General features: G+C 49.1%; 1 protein-coding gene across 1 annotated transcript in view; it reads left to right on the top strand.

Moving 5' to 3' along the window:
* The window catches only part of ZC4H2 (zinc finger C4H2-type containing), a 9,802-nt gene extending 8,542 nt beyond the window's left edge, over positions 1-1,260 (top strand). Inside the window, exon 5 of the mRNA XM_044682710.1 lies at positions 1,147-1,260. Coding sequence (XP_044538645.1) covers positions 1,147-1,260 — 114 coding nt within the window. The remainder of the gene's footprint in view (positions 1-1,146) is intronic.
* The last annotated feature ends 13,443 nt before the right edge of the window (positions 1,261-14,703 follow it).

Genomic DNA, 14,703 nt, shown 5'->3' with positions numbered 1-14,703 from the left:
GGGAGGGGCTCAGAATAGGGAGTGTCAGGTGGGAGGGGCTTAGAACAGGGAGTGTCAGAGCTGGGAGGGGCTCAGAATAGGGAGTGTCAGGGCTGGGAAGGGCCTAAGAACAGGGAGTGTCAGGGGTGGGAGGGACTTAGAACAGGGAATGTCAGGGCTGGGAGGGGCCTCAGAACAGGGAGTGTTGGTGCTGGGAGTGCAGTTAAGATTTAAATGCTCTCTTTCATTCCCCTATTTTCTAGATGAGGACACTAAAACTGAGTCAGGAAACTCGGCTTCTTAGATTCACAGACATGTAGATAGTCAGAGCTGGAGGGGCCCTGTGCCAGCATGGCGGCCCAGCCTCCTTCCTTCCACATAATCATGGGCCTTCCCAAGCCCTTGGGCCTGTCTCCCTGGGCCCTTCATTCTGCTTCCCAGGAAGTACCCCTGATGAGGTTATACAGAACCCAGGGAAGGTTGAGCAGTAGCTTTCCAGGGCAGGTTTCTGGCTTGCTTAGAGAGATGAAGTGACCTGTCCAAGGTCATACAGGGAGTTAACAGCAGAGCCAGCCTGTTAGGGCTCCTTCAATTCAGTTCTTTTGGCAAATACCTATTAAGCACCTGCTGTGTGCCAGGCACTATGCTAGGCCTTGAGGTTATGAAGAAAAATGCAGCCCCCCCAGGTGTCAGGGACCTGACATTCCTGGTCCTGGCCTGGGGCTGCTCTAGAAATGGGCATTTAGCATTAGAGCTGCTGCTTAGGTCTCAGCTCTCCATTGATTGGCCCCCAGGACACCCAGGTGGTTTCCCAGCCAGAATTACAAGCAGTGCAGGTGTTTAAGGTCTAGCCTCAATGGCCCTATGGTAAGGGCTCCAGTTTCTTCCCCCCTTCTTAGCAAGATCACAGTACTGTAGTCCTCTCTGGTCTTCCATTGCTTCCCTGTAGGGGCTGCCATTACTTCTAGGTGGTCAGAGAGCAGTTTAGTTGGTCCATCCATTCAAACCTTGGTCCCAAAGGCGGCCTAGCTGAACAGATCAGGGCTGACTCCACCTTTGCTCAGCCAGAAGGAAGACAGGAGGCCTCAGAGGGAGCCTCTCCTCTTACCGTGCCCGGCCAAGTGAAGCAAGGCCTTCTCACTTTCTCTGTTGGGTGTGTTCTCCCAGGCCTGCCTGTCATGTCATCAGCAAATTCACCGCAATGCCCCCATCTGCCCCCTGTGCAAAGCCAAGAGCCGCTCCCGGAACCCCAAGAAGCCAAAGCGGAAACAGGATGAATGAAAAGAAGACCGGCGTCCCGGAGCTCCCCTGCTCAGAGAGCCCCTTCCCCTTGGCCAGAGTGATTGAAGTCCAGGCGTGAGCGTTCCTCCCCTTCTCCTTCCATCCCTCTCTTCTTCCCTCCGCCCTTCTCATCTTGTATTTAGTGGGACAGAAGCACAACTCTTCTCTCATGATCTTATTCCTTCCAGTCCTTGGGATTCGGGGTTAGGAAGGCAAAGGTTTCAGGTACTAAGGCCCATGTGTCTGACAGCTTCTCCACCCCTGATCGCTGCCCCTCCCTTCCCCCTCCCCACTTCAGGATATCAGGTGGTGGCAGAAGGCATCCGGGGGCCTGATGGGCTAACATCCCTACCAGTGGTGGATAATGGTGGGGTAAGTTGCTGGTTACTCACTGGGGCCCCATGGCCCAAATGGGGCTCGTACTCCAGGAATTCTGGGATCAAGGAGGCCGACTGTTCCAGATTGAGGTTGTGGGTGGTGTGTGTGGGGGGCAGTGCCACTTCTCAACGATGGCTGCCTCAGAGGGGCCTTTGAGTCATTATTGCCATTTGCCCCTTTAGAATGGGGGGAGTTAAAAGTCTATTTCCTCCCTCCCTCCCTCTCATGAGGGCATTGCTTCTCTGGCTTGGTAGTAGTCACCTCTAGCATATGGGTGCCAGGCATGTGCCACCATTTGGTTCCCTAACCACTCAGAATGGCTGCCTTTTCATAATTCTAATTCTACCCCCACCCTCCACCTCCCAGTCTTCATTGGGGTCCAGGCTTCGGGATGCTGCTGTCTCGAAGGTTGTAGAATCAGTTCAGACAACCCGACCTATTTCACTTTCAGAACCAGGCCAATAGGGTGGTCGTCCCTCTCATTCCTCTGCTTCCCAGGGGCCTAGATGCTGACACAGAAGAATGTGGCTGGCCCATTCTTCCTTTCCCTCTAATGGGACCATTAAGTCCTATCCACTTACCCAGCCCCCCCCCAACCCTCTTAATGAAACTAATGCAAAAACCCATTTTCCCAGGTACCTGCTTCTCCTGGCTGAGTGGCTATTTGCAACTCTGTCCTCCCTGGGAAGGGGCACTAACATTTGTCAGCCTGTTAGCTTGGAAGAACTAATCCCCTTACGGTTGATCAATGGTGCTTTTCGGGGGGCTTGAGGGCATGGGAGTTGGTGGGTAAGTCCCTATCCCATATTTCCATGGTCCTAGTCCTCCTCTTCATTGCAGAGCTGTGCTGTTTCATGTGTTGTCATCGCTGTGAGTCAGGCCACCCCCCTCTTAAGCCCCCAACTCCTCTTCCTCCATACACTCGGGTCAGTAGGACATACGGGAGTGGGAGGACCCTCAGGGATGGCCCTTTTCCTTCAAGGAAATCCCATCCCATTAGCCACATTGGAGCCTCCCCATCCTCAAGGGCCCCTTCCCTGGGGACCATGAGCACACCTCTCCCTGACTTGCTATCCCCTCCTTTCAGTAGAAGAAAAAGCTCCAGGCTCCTCACTGCCACCCAGGTTGCTCTTATGGGGACCTATCCTGGTGTTAAGGGAGTAGGCTTTGGCCAAGTTGGAAGAAGCTTCGACCCCATGTCCCTGGCAGGGGGCATCGTTTCCCTTCTTGATTAACAGTAGTTTTAGTGAGTTGCCCCCAGGGGCTATATGTTAATAACCCCAAGGCTCCTCTGCCTCTTGGACTTATGTGTGTTATTCCACTTGTCTATACAAATCCTATTAAATAAATATCATTCCAGGTTCCCGTGACCATTCCTTTTCTTTCCCTTCTTTCTTCCTCCTGGGCTTGGGTTTGGCTAGCTGGAACTCGAAGACCCCATAGAGCTGGGAAGCAGAGTTTTAACACACGGAAGAATGGAAGATCCGACCGGATCTTAACAACCCAGAGAGACTCGGTTGAACGAGCTGGAATTTAAAAGGGATCAGTGTAAAATTCTGGGCTTAAGGCCCCCCAAATCCAGTTTCCAAGTATAGGATGAGGAGAGGTGTGGCAAGATAAGTTGCTACAAAGACTATCTGGGGGTTTTAATGGCCCGTGAGGTTCATTCTGAGCCAACAACCAAAAAAGCTGACAAAACCTCAGGCTACAGTTAAAAGGGGTATAATATTCGGAATGAGGGAGCTGATTCTCCCACTGTACCTGGCCCTGGGTGGGCACTGGCTGGATAAAGGTGCTCAGTTCTGAGCACGACACTCTAAGGTCATTGACAAAGCAAGGGGCATCCAGATGAGAGCGGCTGGGATGGTGAGAAGACTGGAGGGAGGCCCTGCCATAAAAGGATGTGTTGAAGGAACTGGGGATGTTTAATTTGCAGAAGGTAAGACTGTAGAGAAGATATAACATCTGTCTTCAAGTATTTGAAGGGCTTTCTTAGGAGAAGAGAGGCAGCTGTTTCCCAGTGGTTAGAGCACAAACTTAACCTCTGTATGCCTAGGAAGCAACTGGGTATGGCTGGTGGCTCAGTGGATAGAGCACTGAGCTTGGAGTCAGGAGGACCTGGGTTCAAATACAGCCTCAAACACTTCCTAGTGTGACCCTGGGTGAGTCACTTCACTTCAGATTGTCTGACCAAAGGATCCACTGGAGAAGGAAATGGCAAACCACTCCAGTATCCCTGCCAAGAAAATCCCACGTAGAGCTGTGGTCTATGAGGTCACAAAGAGTTGGACACATCTGGATGACTAAACAACAACAAAACGTAGGAGAAGACTTACACTTCCCAGTTTTGTAGAACTAGGAGCGGGAGGTGAACGTTTCAGAGGCAGACCTGGATTTGATATAAGGTTAAAATTAAGAGTCAAGAACTCCAAGTATTATATTTTATAAGATTTCTTGATAATCATTTGAAGTAGAGGAAAGTAAAAACTGTGAGTAAAGAGGAGTTTATCCTGATCCCAGTCCAGGGAGAGGAGGGGGGAGAGAGAGAGAGAGAGAGAGAGAGCGAGCGCCCCAAGGGGCGGGTTCCTGAAACTTCATGTACAAAACATAAGGAGGTAACATGGGGACAAAAGAGGAATTCTGGGAAATGTAGTTTTTAGGGTAACAAAGTTCTAATTACACATGACACTTCCTAGCATCAATAAGAGCTATCCAAAGGGGAAAGGGGCTATCTCTGGTAGCGATGATCTTCCTGCCATTGGAAGTATTCAAGCAGATTCCTGCTGTGGCTACTGGTTCTGTTTCCACCAGAACCTGGGTACTGTGTGACCTTCAGCAAGTCAATCTGGCTTTGGCCTTTTGATTTTTACTGGTAAATAGGACAGTCTCTTTTTCTTCCTATCACTCAGGAACACCGTGATGGTGGTGGCTCTTCAATGATCCCATGAAGATAAAATGTGACCGTTTCCATTTCTTCTCCCTCTCTTTGCCAGGAAGTGAGGGGACCAGTTGCTGTGATCGTAGGTTTTTTTTTGGTATTAAGCTTCAGGCCAGCTTTTCTACTCTCCTCTTTCACCCTCATCATGAGTCTTCTTCACTTTCTGCCTTCATCGGAGTGGTATCATGTGTTTAGATGTGATTGCTGGTATTTCTCCTGGCAACTTGAAATCTGGCTTTGATTTGTCCAGCCTGGCATTTCCCATAATGTACTCTGCACATAACATATATACATATACATGCATACATACGTACCAGGGTGCCCACTATGTGCCAGTCTCCATGCAAAGTACTTTTACTAATATGATCCTCACAACAGCTTTGGGAGGTAGGTGCTATGATTATTCCCACTTTATAGTTGAGGAAACTGAGGGGAACAGAGGTTAAGTGACTTTGCCCAGGGTCACACAGCTAATAAGTGTCTGAGAGAACCAGTGATCTGCCAAGGATCACACAGCAGTTTAGTGGCAAAGCCAAGTCGGGGAACCTAGACAGTCTGGTTCCAGGACCGTAGAGTTCCTCCTTCTCTGCAATGGCTCCATCTAGAGTCCTCTCTCTAGAAGGACTGAAGAAAAATATCGAATTCTTGGTCTGCAGGGAAAGGAGCACCATTTGCCGCTTCTTCTTCAGTGGTACTGTGGCAATGGCCCAGTCTTGAACATGGGGGAGACATAAGATTCACGAGATAGAGCCATGAACTGATGGCTGTGTGTTGGCAAAGAGGAGCAATGTCAGCTTCGTTTCCCTTTGGAGACAACTGAGGTGGGGCCATTGCAAAAATCCTTAAGGCCCCCTTACCAACTGTGCACCACTTCCAGCCAGGCGAGCAGTGTCCAAACTCCCCCAAACGAGGTACTTGAAAGTCTTTGTCTCAGAGCCTTCGGAGGCCTGGACTCAGAATCGGAGGACCTTCGTTCGATTTTTCCCTCTGCCGTTTTCTAGGTGTGGGCCTTGGGCTAAATCCCGTCCTTTCTCGCAGACTTTCTCCCTGTTCTCAGAGAAGAGCTTCACCTGGGGACTGAAAGACTAAAGCCAGGCCCCAGGCAACCGAGAGATCAGGATGGAGTCAGTAGTTTGGGGCTCTGAGGTGAATAGCAGCTCCATAGTCCCACCAAGTTATCTTTGGCCTTCCAATGGGGAGTCCCACATGTGTGATGGGCTATCGATGGTTTTCTGTTTGTGTCGGTTTGTCCGTAAAGTTTCTGTGGTGAAGGAAAGGGATAAGAGGAAGTGATACTGGGCGGGGGCGGGATTGGATTCTCACCTAGAGAGGCGGCCACTCCCTCTTGGGGCTTGGGAGAGAGACATGCAAAAAGGGATGTGACTAGATTTGGGGAAAACACACTTCAGAGGGGCCTGAGGAAGGAGAGAGAGGGAGGACTTCCTGGAAGAAAATACTGCTTGGAGAGCCTGCCCCAGGGGATCAGGGGACACTGAGCCTGTGAAGATGCCACATGGGGGAAGAGTTCGAAAGAGGAGCAAAGGGAGGGATGTCTGTCGAGACCTGCCCGAGGGGAGGCCCAGACAAGAAGGGAAACTTTAGGAGATGGTGGGCAGCTTCCCCACTCAGGGCAGCCCAGGATGAACAGCCTGACCAAAGGCCGTCAGGTACAAACAAACCGAACCTGGATGGAATTGGGGTCTGGCCTGTACCCAACACTGGTTGGAAGGGAGGCTTCTTCAAGGCCCTCAGAGGCTGGGAAAGAGATGGAAAGACGAATCCTAAGGCCAAGGCCAGGCCTGCCTGAGGGGGTGGAACTGAACAAAATGGCCTGTTCCTCCCGAGGCTCTGATCCTTCCAGATATGGTCTCACTCCGGACACAAGCCTGTATCTCTTCTACTTTATCTGAGAGAGCAAAAACCCAGGCCAAGGTCAAGGAAGAAGAAAAAGCTGAAGGTTGAGGGAGAGTTTCTGGGTCATCCCGATGTAGCTGCCCGGAGTCTCTACCATACTCTCTGGTCTACCCTTAAATCCTCTTCCCTTTCCTTTTAAAAAATCTGTTTGAAACCCTTAGCTAAGGGTTTAACTAAGAATCGATTCCAAGACAGAGAGTGGTAAAGGCTAGGTAATTGGGATGCCCAGGGTCACACAGATAGAAGGTACTAAGACAAGACTTGAACCCAGGTCCTCCAGGGCCCAGATCAGATGCTCTATCCACTGTACTACCCAGCTGCCTCTGTGTATTTTTTAAACATTTATCTTCTGGCTTAGTATCAATTCTAAGACAGAAGAGCAGCAAGGGCTAGACAACTGGAGTTTAGTGACTTGCCCAGGGTCACACAACCAGGAAGTATCTGAGGTCAAGTTTGAACCCAGGTCATCCCAACTCCAGACCTGTCACTCTACCCACTGTGCTAGGGCTGCCCCTTCCTAGCCTTTCCATCACAGCCTAGAAGAGATCATTTTAGACATGAACTGATTCAACCCTCTCAGTCTACAAAAGAGGAAGCTTAAGCTTACAGAGGAACTGTGACTTGCCCAAAGTCACACATGCATCAAGGACTAGAGGTAGGTTTAGAGCCCAGGACCTCTGGTTTCAAATCTACTGGTCTCTTCACTACCCTGTGCTATTCTAGTGCTCTGAACTAGGCAGACAAAGATGGTGTGGCGATGACTCAACCCCTATCCTTAATTTGTCAACAATCTCATTAAGAATATGGGGCAGCTAGCTGGCTCAGTGGATTGAGAGCCAGGCCTAGAGACAGGAGGTCCTGGATTTCAATCTCACTTCAGATAGTTTCTAGTGGTATGACCCTGGGCAAGTCACTTAACCCCCACTGCCTAACCCTTGCTGCTCTTCTGCCTTGAAACCAGTACACAATAAATAATAATAAAAGAATTGGCTTGCCTTTCTTGCACTTTATAGAAGAGTCCAACTTCTTAGAAAAGGAGAGGACGTGAAGAAAAGGCCAGAGAGGGAGGGCTGGGTTTGCTGGAGCTAGCTCTAATGGAACCGATTGTTAAATTTACAGTGGGAACATTTATACTACAGATAAGGGTTTGATGTATTGTTGTATTGATCATCTAGAGCAGTGATTCCCAAAGTGGGCGCCACCGCCCCCTGGTGGGTGCTGCAGTGATCCAGGAGGCGGTGATGGCCACGGGAGCATTTAGCTTTCCTATTTATTGCTATTAAAATTAAAAAATAATAATTTCCAGGGGGCTAAGGAATATTTTTTCTGGAAAGGGGGTGGCAGGCCAAAAAAGTCTGGGAACCACTGCTCTAGACTCAAGAAAATGATACAGATCACCCATGGATGTGCATACAATTTTTCTTCCAGAGAAGCCCATTGTTAAACATTTACCAGTGTACCCCTGTTTTGCTCTACAACATAGATCAGCATTGACAAAGGCATGGCACGCAGGGCAGGGGAGCACAGGGGAGCTGCTCCTTTCCCCCCTCTTCCCAACTCCTGAGGGCATTTTTTGCATGCCCCACCCCTCTGACCAGCCATCCAAAGTGAGCACTTCCTCCCTCCACTCCCTGGGGTAATGGGGGAGGGGGCTCACAGGCAGCTTAAAGTTGCAGTTTGGGCATTCGAACTTGAAAACCTTCACCAACACTGGTATAGACTCTCCTTGAGTTCAGCAGAGCAGGAGGGCAATAGAAGGCTCAAGGAACCAAGTCATCAACTGGCTGGAGGCTAGTCATAATCATATCAGAAATTTGTAGGGCACTTGAAGGTTTTTGAAGTGCTTTGCAAACATCACCTCATACCTGGGGATGGCTCTAGAAGTAACTAGAGCCTGGACACCTTTGGATGATAGTCAAGAGCTCCTAGAGGGCAGTAGGGAACTCCTGGGCCTTGTTCTCTCAGGGAAAGCAGTGTCATAGAAGAACAGGACACTGGTCTTGGAGCTTGGATCTGCTACTCACTGCCTGTGAGTGTGCCATGGACCCACTCCTGAGCTGGGCTCAAGTTTCACAGGAACCCCTCCTCCCCTCATCCCTCTACCAGGTTTGGGCTTTTCCCCTGAGATGACATTCTGATCTAGAACTTGACTTGGCGTTCACATCCTCATTCCCAAAATGAGCCCCAGATTCACTGGGCATGTCTAGAGTTCTGAACACAGTGAGTGCAACCCTCTGGATTGCCCGGCTGTTTCTGGAACATCTCCTAAATACACCCCTTTCTCTCCTCAGACACGGGCACCATTTAATGCAGGCCCTCGTTGCCTCACACCTGATTTTTGCAATAACTGCTGGCGGGTTTGCCTGCCTTAAGTCTCTCCCTGCTCCACACTAGATCCCCTTTAGCCTCTAAAGTAATTTCCCCAAAGTGCAGGTCAGATCATGTCAACTTCTCCTCCGCCTCTCACTCAGTAAACTCTAGTGGCTCCGTATTGCCTCTAGGAACAAATACAAAATGTTCTGTTTGGCATTCAAAGCCCTTCATCACCTACTTTTCCAGTCTCTCAAACCTTACTCCATTGAACTTACTGTTCAATACAGCAACGCTGACCTCCTAGCTGTTCCCCAAACAAGATACTCATCTCTCAGCTCGGAGAATTCATGAAACTCTCTCCCTTCTCATCTCTGTCTACTTACCTCCCTAGCTTCCTGAGTCCCAACCAAGGTCCCATCTTTTAAAGGAAGTCTTCCCCGTCCCCTCTTAGTTCTGGTGTCTTCCCTCTGTTAACTATTTCCAATTTATCCTGTACATAGCTTGCTTTGTGTGTGTGTGTGTGTGTGTGTGTGTGTGTGTGTATGTGTGTGTGTGTGTGTGTGTGTGTGTGTATTTTTTTTTCATGTGGTCTCCCCCATTGGATTGTAAGCTCTTTGAGGGCAGGGACTGTCTTTTGTCTACTATCTACAAGATGGATAGGAAATAATTAGCAGAGGGAAGGTACTAAAATTCAGAGGGCAGCTATTATTAACCCTTCTTTTATAGAGGAAACTGAGGCCTAGTGAGGGTAGTGGCAGAACTAGATTCCAGTTTCAGGGTCTCTCACTGAAAGCCAGTGATGTTTCTGCTAGAGGGGCCAGTGGCAATGGAGGCCAGAAGAGACTAGGGCTGAGTTTACTATGGGAGACTGCCGGTGTGGCCAGTGCACAGATATCTCCTTTGTCCATTTTGCCACTGATCCCAGGAAGGGAGTAGCTCCCCAGGGCTAACTACATGGAGCGGGCAGGTGGCAATGGCCAAAGGACCCTCAGGGATGGCAGCTCCAAGCCCATGGGGGAGGGAGAGGATTTGACAGGCCCAGCACCTGCCACTGGGGTGGCTCTGAGTTATTCCCAGCTCTTAGTTAGCTGCATGACAATTCCTAGAGGGAGAAGGCTCTACCAACTCAAGAAGTGTCCCCTTCCCCTTCCCCAGCCCACAAACCTACACAGGACAGACTGTGGGGCCTGGCACTGGGAACACTGGCTCTGGAGTCAAAAAGGAGGACCCCAGGCCTGGCTCTGCAGGTTTCTAGCTCAGCGCCTTTGAAAAAGACGACTTTCCTTTTGGGCCTTCCACTGGGGAGTGGTGGTGGGGAGGCATCCCATAGTGGTGGATCAAAGGCTGACTTAGGAGGGCTTTGTGAGAGCATGGGCCAATGGACAAGTCAGCTGTAATCAGGAAAATCCCAGACTGCAATTGGTTTTTGCCTTTTTTAATTAGCAGCCCCATTGAGAGCAGCCTTGGGGCCATCGCTTAATCTGAATTGGGGAAATGAGCTGGAGCTTAATGGGTCTCTGCTAGAGGAAGTGGGTCCTCACCACCAGTCAGCTGGATGCCTAATTACCTTGAACAAGAGCAGGGAAGGCTACCTTATGATTTCCATAACCAAATGAGGCCTAATCACTATCCTCAGGGGCTCTGCAGCTATTATCAGGCGGTGCTCCTTGACAATGGATGGGAGGCAATGATGTCTGATGGGAACAGGAAGAGATGCACCCCCTTCACCTCCCCTCCCCATCTACGTCCCTGAAGCAACTTGAGGCTTTTATTCCTGACCAAATCAGGCATAAATAAGGCCTTGAATTTCTGTCCAGAATAACTTTGAAGAGGAGGTGGCTAGAGCTGGTTGGAAAAATACAAGAAGCACAAATGACCAAGCGGTTTATGGCCACGGCCAAGATAGTCGAATAAAGACAAAGTGATTTGGGGCCGCGCTTGATGGTGCTTGAGCTGAGTCTTGAAGGAGAGGAGGGATTCAAAGAAGCCTCATTGAAGAAGGAGGGCATTCCCGGCAAGGGGACATAGAGTGCAAAGGCACGGTAGTGAGAAATGCAGTGTTATGTGTGGAAAAAACAAGAAGGCCAACTTAGCTTGAGGGTAGAATTCACGAAGTGGAGTAATGTGTAATAAAGGCTGAAAAGGGAGGCTGGAGTGCAGGTGGGAAGAGTTCAAAACGCACATAGCTTGAACGAAGGACAAAAAACAATAAGTCATCCACTCCACTGATATAGGGAAGTTTGGAAGAGGACTAGGTTTAAAGTTGAAGATAGCGACTTTTGTATTGGACTCCCATCGCTGGGCCAGACTTTCTGTCTCGCCCTGGAACCTCTCCCAACATCTGGGGTCTCCCCACCATAGAACATCCATCGATCCCTGCAGCGTCCTTGCCCTGGAACATCACTCCACAAGGCCAACCTTCTTTTCATGTCAGTGGGTTCCATCCAAGTCCTCCATTTTGTGGAGAGGCCCAGGCAGACCAGTCTTCATCGTCTTCCTGGCTTTGTTCCTGACCTTCCAGAATTAACACTTTGTGTACCAGGAACCTTCGTACTCCTGCCCCCAACTTTTTCAGTTCCCTTTTGGGTGGTCTTTCCCCATCAGAATGTAAGCTCTTTAGGGCAGGGAATGACTTCTTTTTGCTTCTATTTGTATGTTCAGTGCTGATTTGTCTGGAACATGGTAAGTACTTAAGAAATGCCTGTTTCCTTCCTTATTTCTACTCTCTTGAATAACTCCGAGCTGAGTAGAACCTCTAGCATCACAACAGACAATGGAAGAGGATACAGGAGAACCACTGGGGTGGGCCAGGGATAGACACTTCCATTTGGGGAAACTTGTCCTGTCGGTGGGAGGGTACATCATTCATTCTCAAACTACTCTGTTTCTAGAATAGTTTCTGAAAGTGGGGTCTAGTGTCGCATCCCAGGAAGCAGAAGGAGAAGTATAGTCTTCTGATGACAAGAGTAGGAAGAGAATCGAAACATGCTACTGTTGCCATCTTTGAAGAGTGACTCACTACCATCCGTCCCCAAGAGGTCCTAATTCAATGTGGCACATGGAGGGCCAACAGGAAGCTGGCGCCATGGGATGCCAGACGTCTCCATGTCCCACTCCCAACAGTTTTGCGAATGCTGGTATACCACATTTCCCGCCACAGGAAAAGGACTGGAGCGGGGGCTCAGCATCCAGCCAGAAGGCCAAAAGGGCCTTGTCATCTGCCTCACGGCTGTACCCTCCAAACTACCAACCACTTCAAACCACCTTATGGCTATTCTACCTGTTGTCTCTCCTACTTGTAATGTGAGCTCACAATGAGCAGGGACAGTCTGGAATTTCTATTTCTATCCTCAGTGTCCAGCACAGTGCTTGGTACACAGGAAGCAGTTAATTAGTTAATTCATTTCATTCCTTCAGTCAATAAAAAAGGACAAAACCATATGGCTCAAAGTCCTCTCATTAGATGCCTGGACCAGAGTGCTAGCCATCGTTTCTCAATTGCTAAAACTAAGCCAATGATTCATGCATCAGGAAAAATGGAGGAAGGTCCCAGTGCTTGGGGGGGACCCGTCCTGGGACAAAACAGATGAGAGTCACACACAAGATGGACAGGCAAGAATGGGTGGGGATCCGTGTCACTGAGGGGAATTCCTGAACTGATGAGACAATAGAACCATTTCGGTACTTTTCTGGAATGGTGTCCCCAGTGCCTTATTTTTTCCCCGATGAGTGGAAGTTGCTGGATTAAAAGCAAAGCAACAGGGGTGAAGGGGAAAGTAAGAGCATAAATCTTGTAACCATGTTAACTTTTCTAAAATATAAATATTAATAAATGTTTAAAATTTTAAAAAAAAGCAAAGCAACAAATGAAAGAACAAGCAAAAACCAGAAGAGGAAACAAGTAGAGCAGGAGGGAGCCCTGGAACTACTGGCTCTCAGGACTGGGCCAACAATGCTCCCCCTCTCCGAGGGAAAAAGGAAATGTTTCAGAAGAGACTGAAAGGGGCAAGTACAGAAGTGGCAATTATGCAGGAACCTTGGAAAGTCAATATAGCATCACATTCTATAATTTCTAAGAAAGTTGGTAACTGCTGGGGACTGACTTAAGACTTTATGGCAGGGGCAGCTGGGTAGCTCAGTGGATGGAGAGTCAGGCCTAGAGACGGGAGGTCCTGGGTTCAGATCTGGCCTCAGACACTTCCCAGCTGTGTGACCCTGGGCAAGTCACTTGACCCCCATGGCCCACCCTTACCACTCTTCCACCAAGGAGCCAATACACAGAAGTTAAGGGTTTAAGAAAAAAAGACTTTATGGCAGCTTAGAAGCAACTTTGCCCATATTTTTCAATAGTTATTTATTTGCTCGTTCACACCCTTATTTGTTTGTTTGGGAACAGGGTAAAAAAAAAGCAACACCCACCTTTTTAAAACCTGCAAATGATTTCCTCTTGCCCTTCAATTGGGTGGTGGATAGAAATGATGAGAAGCCCTAGATCTCAAGATCTGTATCAAGAGGTAGGCAGCAGAAAACCCTCTGATGGTTCTCATTGCCACTTTAATTTCCCTGCCTGCAATGCTCTTCAAAAGAAATAAATGACTATAATGTGGGAGCACATGTGAGAACGAGCATGCAGAGAGTGTGGGCAGGCTGGGCCACCTGACACCCTGGAGACAGCATAACCATTGGTCCTTGCCTTTGGGCCACATTCTATGCCCTCCTTTGCACAGATGAGCTATTTTTAAGTGCTGACCGCAGCACAATATCACCCTCATTTTAAATGTAGGGAATATGTTTGGGATAAAAGGCATTCAGAGAAGCACACGAATGCTTTTATGAACTGATTCAGAGGAAGTAAACAAACAGAAGCAGGAAAACAATGTGCCCAGGAATGATGGACAAGATCAAAAAGGAAAACATGTGAAGGAAGTGCCATCAAGAAAACAACCCCTAGGCTACAGTGAGATGATGGAAAGGCAAGACTTGTAAACCAAGGCTGGATCCAGCACAAAGACCATGAGGAGATAGATAAGAAAACTCCCATCACTCTTTTATTGGCAGAGCTGGGGGATTAAGAGTACGGAACACTGTGGATGCTGCCACGCTCAGATGATCTCTTGGTTGTTGTGGGTTCTCTTCTCTCTATTCCTCCGTCTCTGCCTCTCTGTCTCAATCTCTCTGTCTCTGTCTCAGTCTGTTCCTCTGTTCCCTCTCCATAGCCTTTATTTCTTTCTTATTCTCTGTTCCCAGGCTTGGCTCCTCCAGTAAGGCTGTGGGAAGGGGAGAAGGCAATGTTGAGACAAACAAAAGGAAGAAGGTAAACTTTCCAAATGTTACGCCCAGTTCCAACCAGTCGACACATAGCCTGCTCTGCTGTGGCACATTCCAGCTCTTTTTCACCTCTGAGAGGCTGATGCCAAGGCTGCCATTTTTGAGTCAAGACTTCCTGTTGTCCTCTGACCCTCCCTTCTTCCCTCTCATAAGAGCCCTCCAAAGGCACGCTTCTGGGGAATCAAATGTTACTGTGCAGGAGGGATGACCAGGGAACCTATCAAAAAAGTGGTTGTCCTCTCAGCCTGTGAAGGGCTGGGCCTTGAGGGATGCCTACCCTGAGTGTCCCACATAGGGATAGGAAGGCTGTAATGGGTGCCTGACTGGCTGTGGCTGTCACCTTTGGAAAAGGAAGTGTTTATGCCTCGTTGCCCCTTTGGCCACTGGTTGACTTCGGGACTACTTGGGATAGCCTTTTAAAGAGTCAGCCTGCTCTAGAAACAGTCAGTCAGCCCTGGCAGACCAAAGAGAGGCAGCTGTGGAGAAGAACTGGGCTCCTGACAGGGCTTGCGCTTCCCCTTCTTCCCCTTTCTCCTCCCTCCTCTCCTCCACACGTCTGATCCACCATGCTC

This window comes from Gracilinanus agilis, chromosome X (genome assembly GCF_016433145.1).
Source record: "Gracilinanus agilis isolate LMUSP501 chromosome X, AgileGrace, whole genome shotgun sequence".
NCBI classification, from domain to species: domain Eukaryota; kingdom Metazoa; phylum Chordata; class Mammalia; order Didelphimorphia; family Didelphidae; genus Gracilinanus; species Gracilinanus agilis.
The sequence above is the reverse complement of the archived record's forward strand: the minus strand, read 5'-3'. Positions and strand labels throughout refer to the sequence as shown.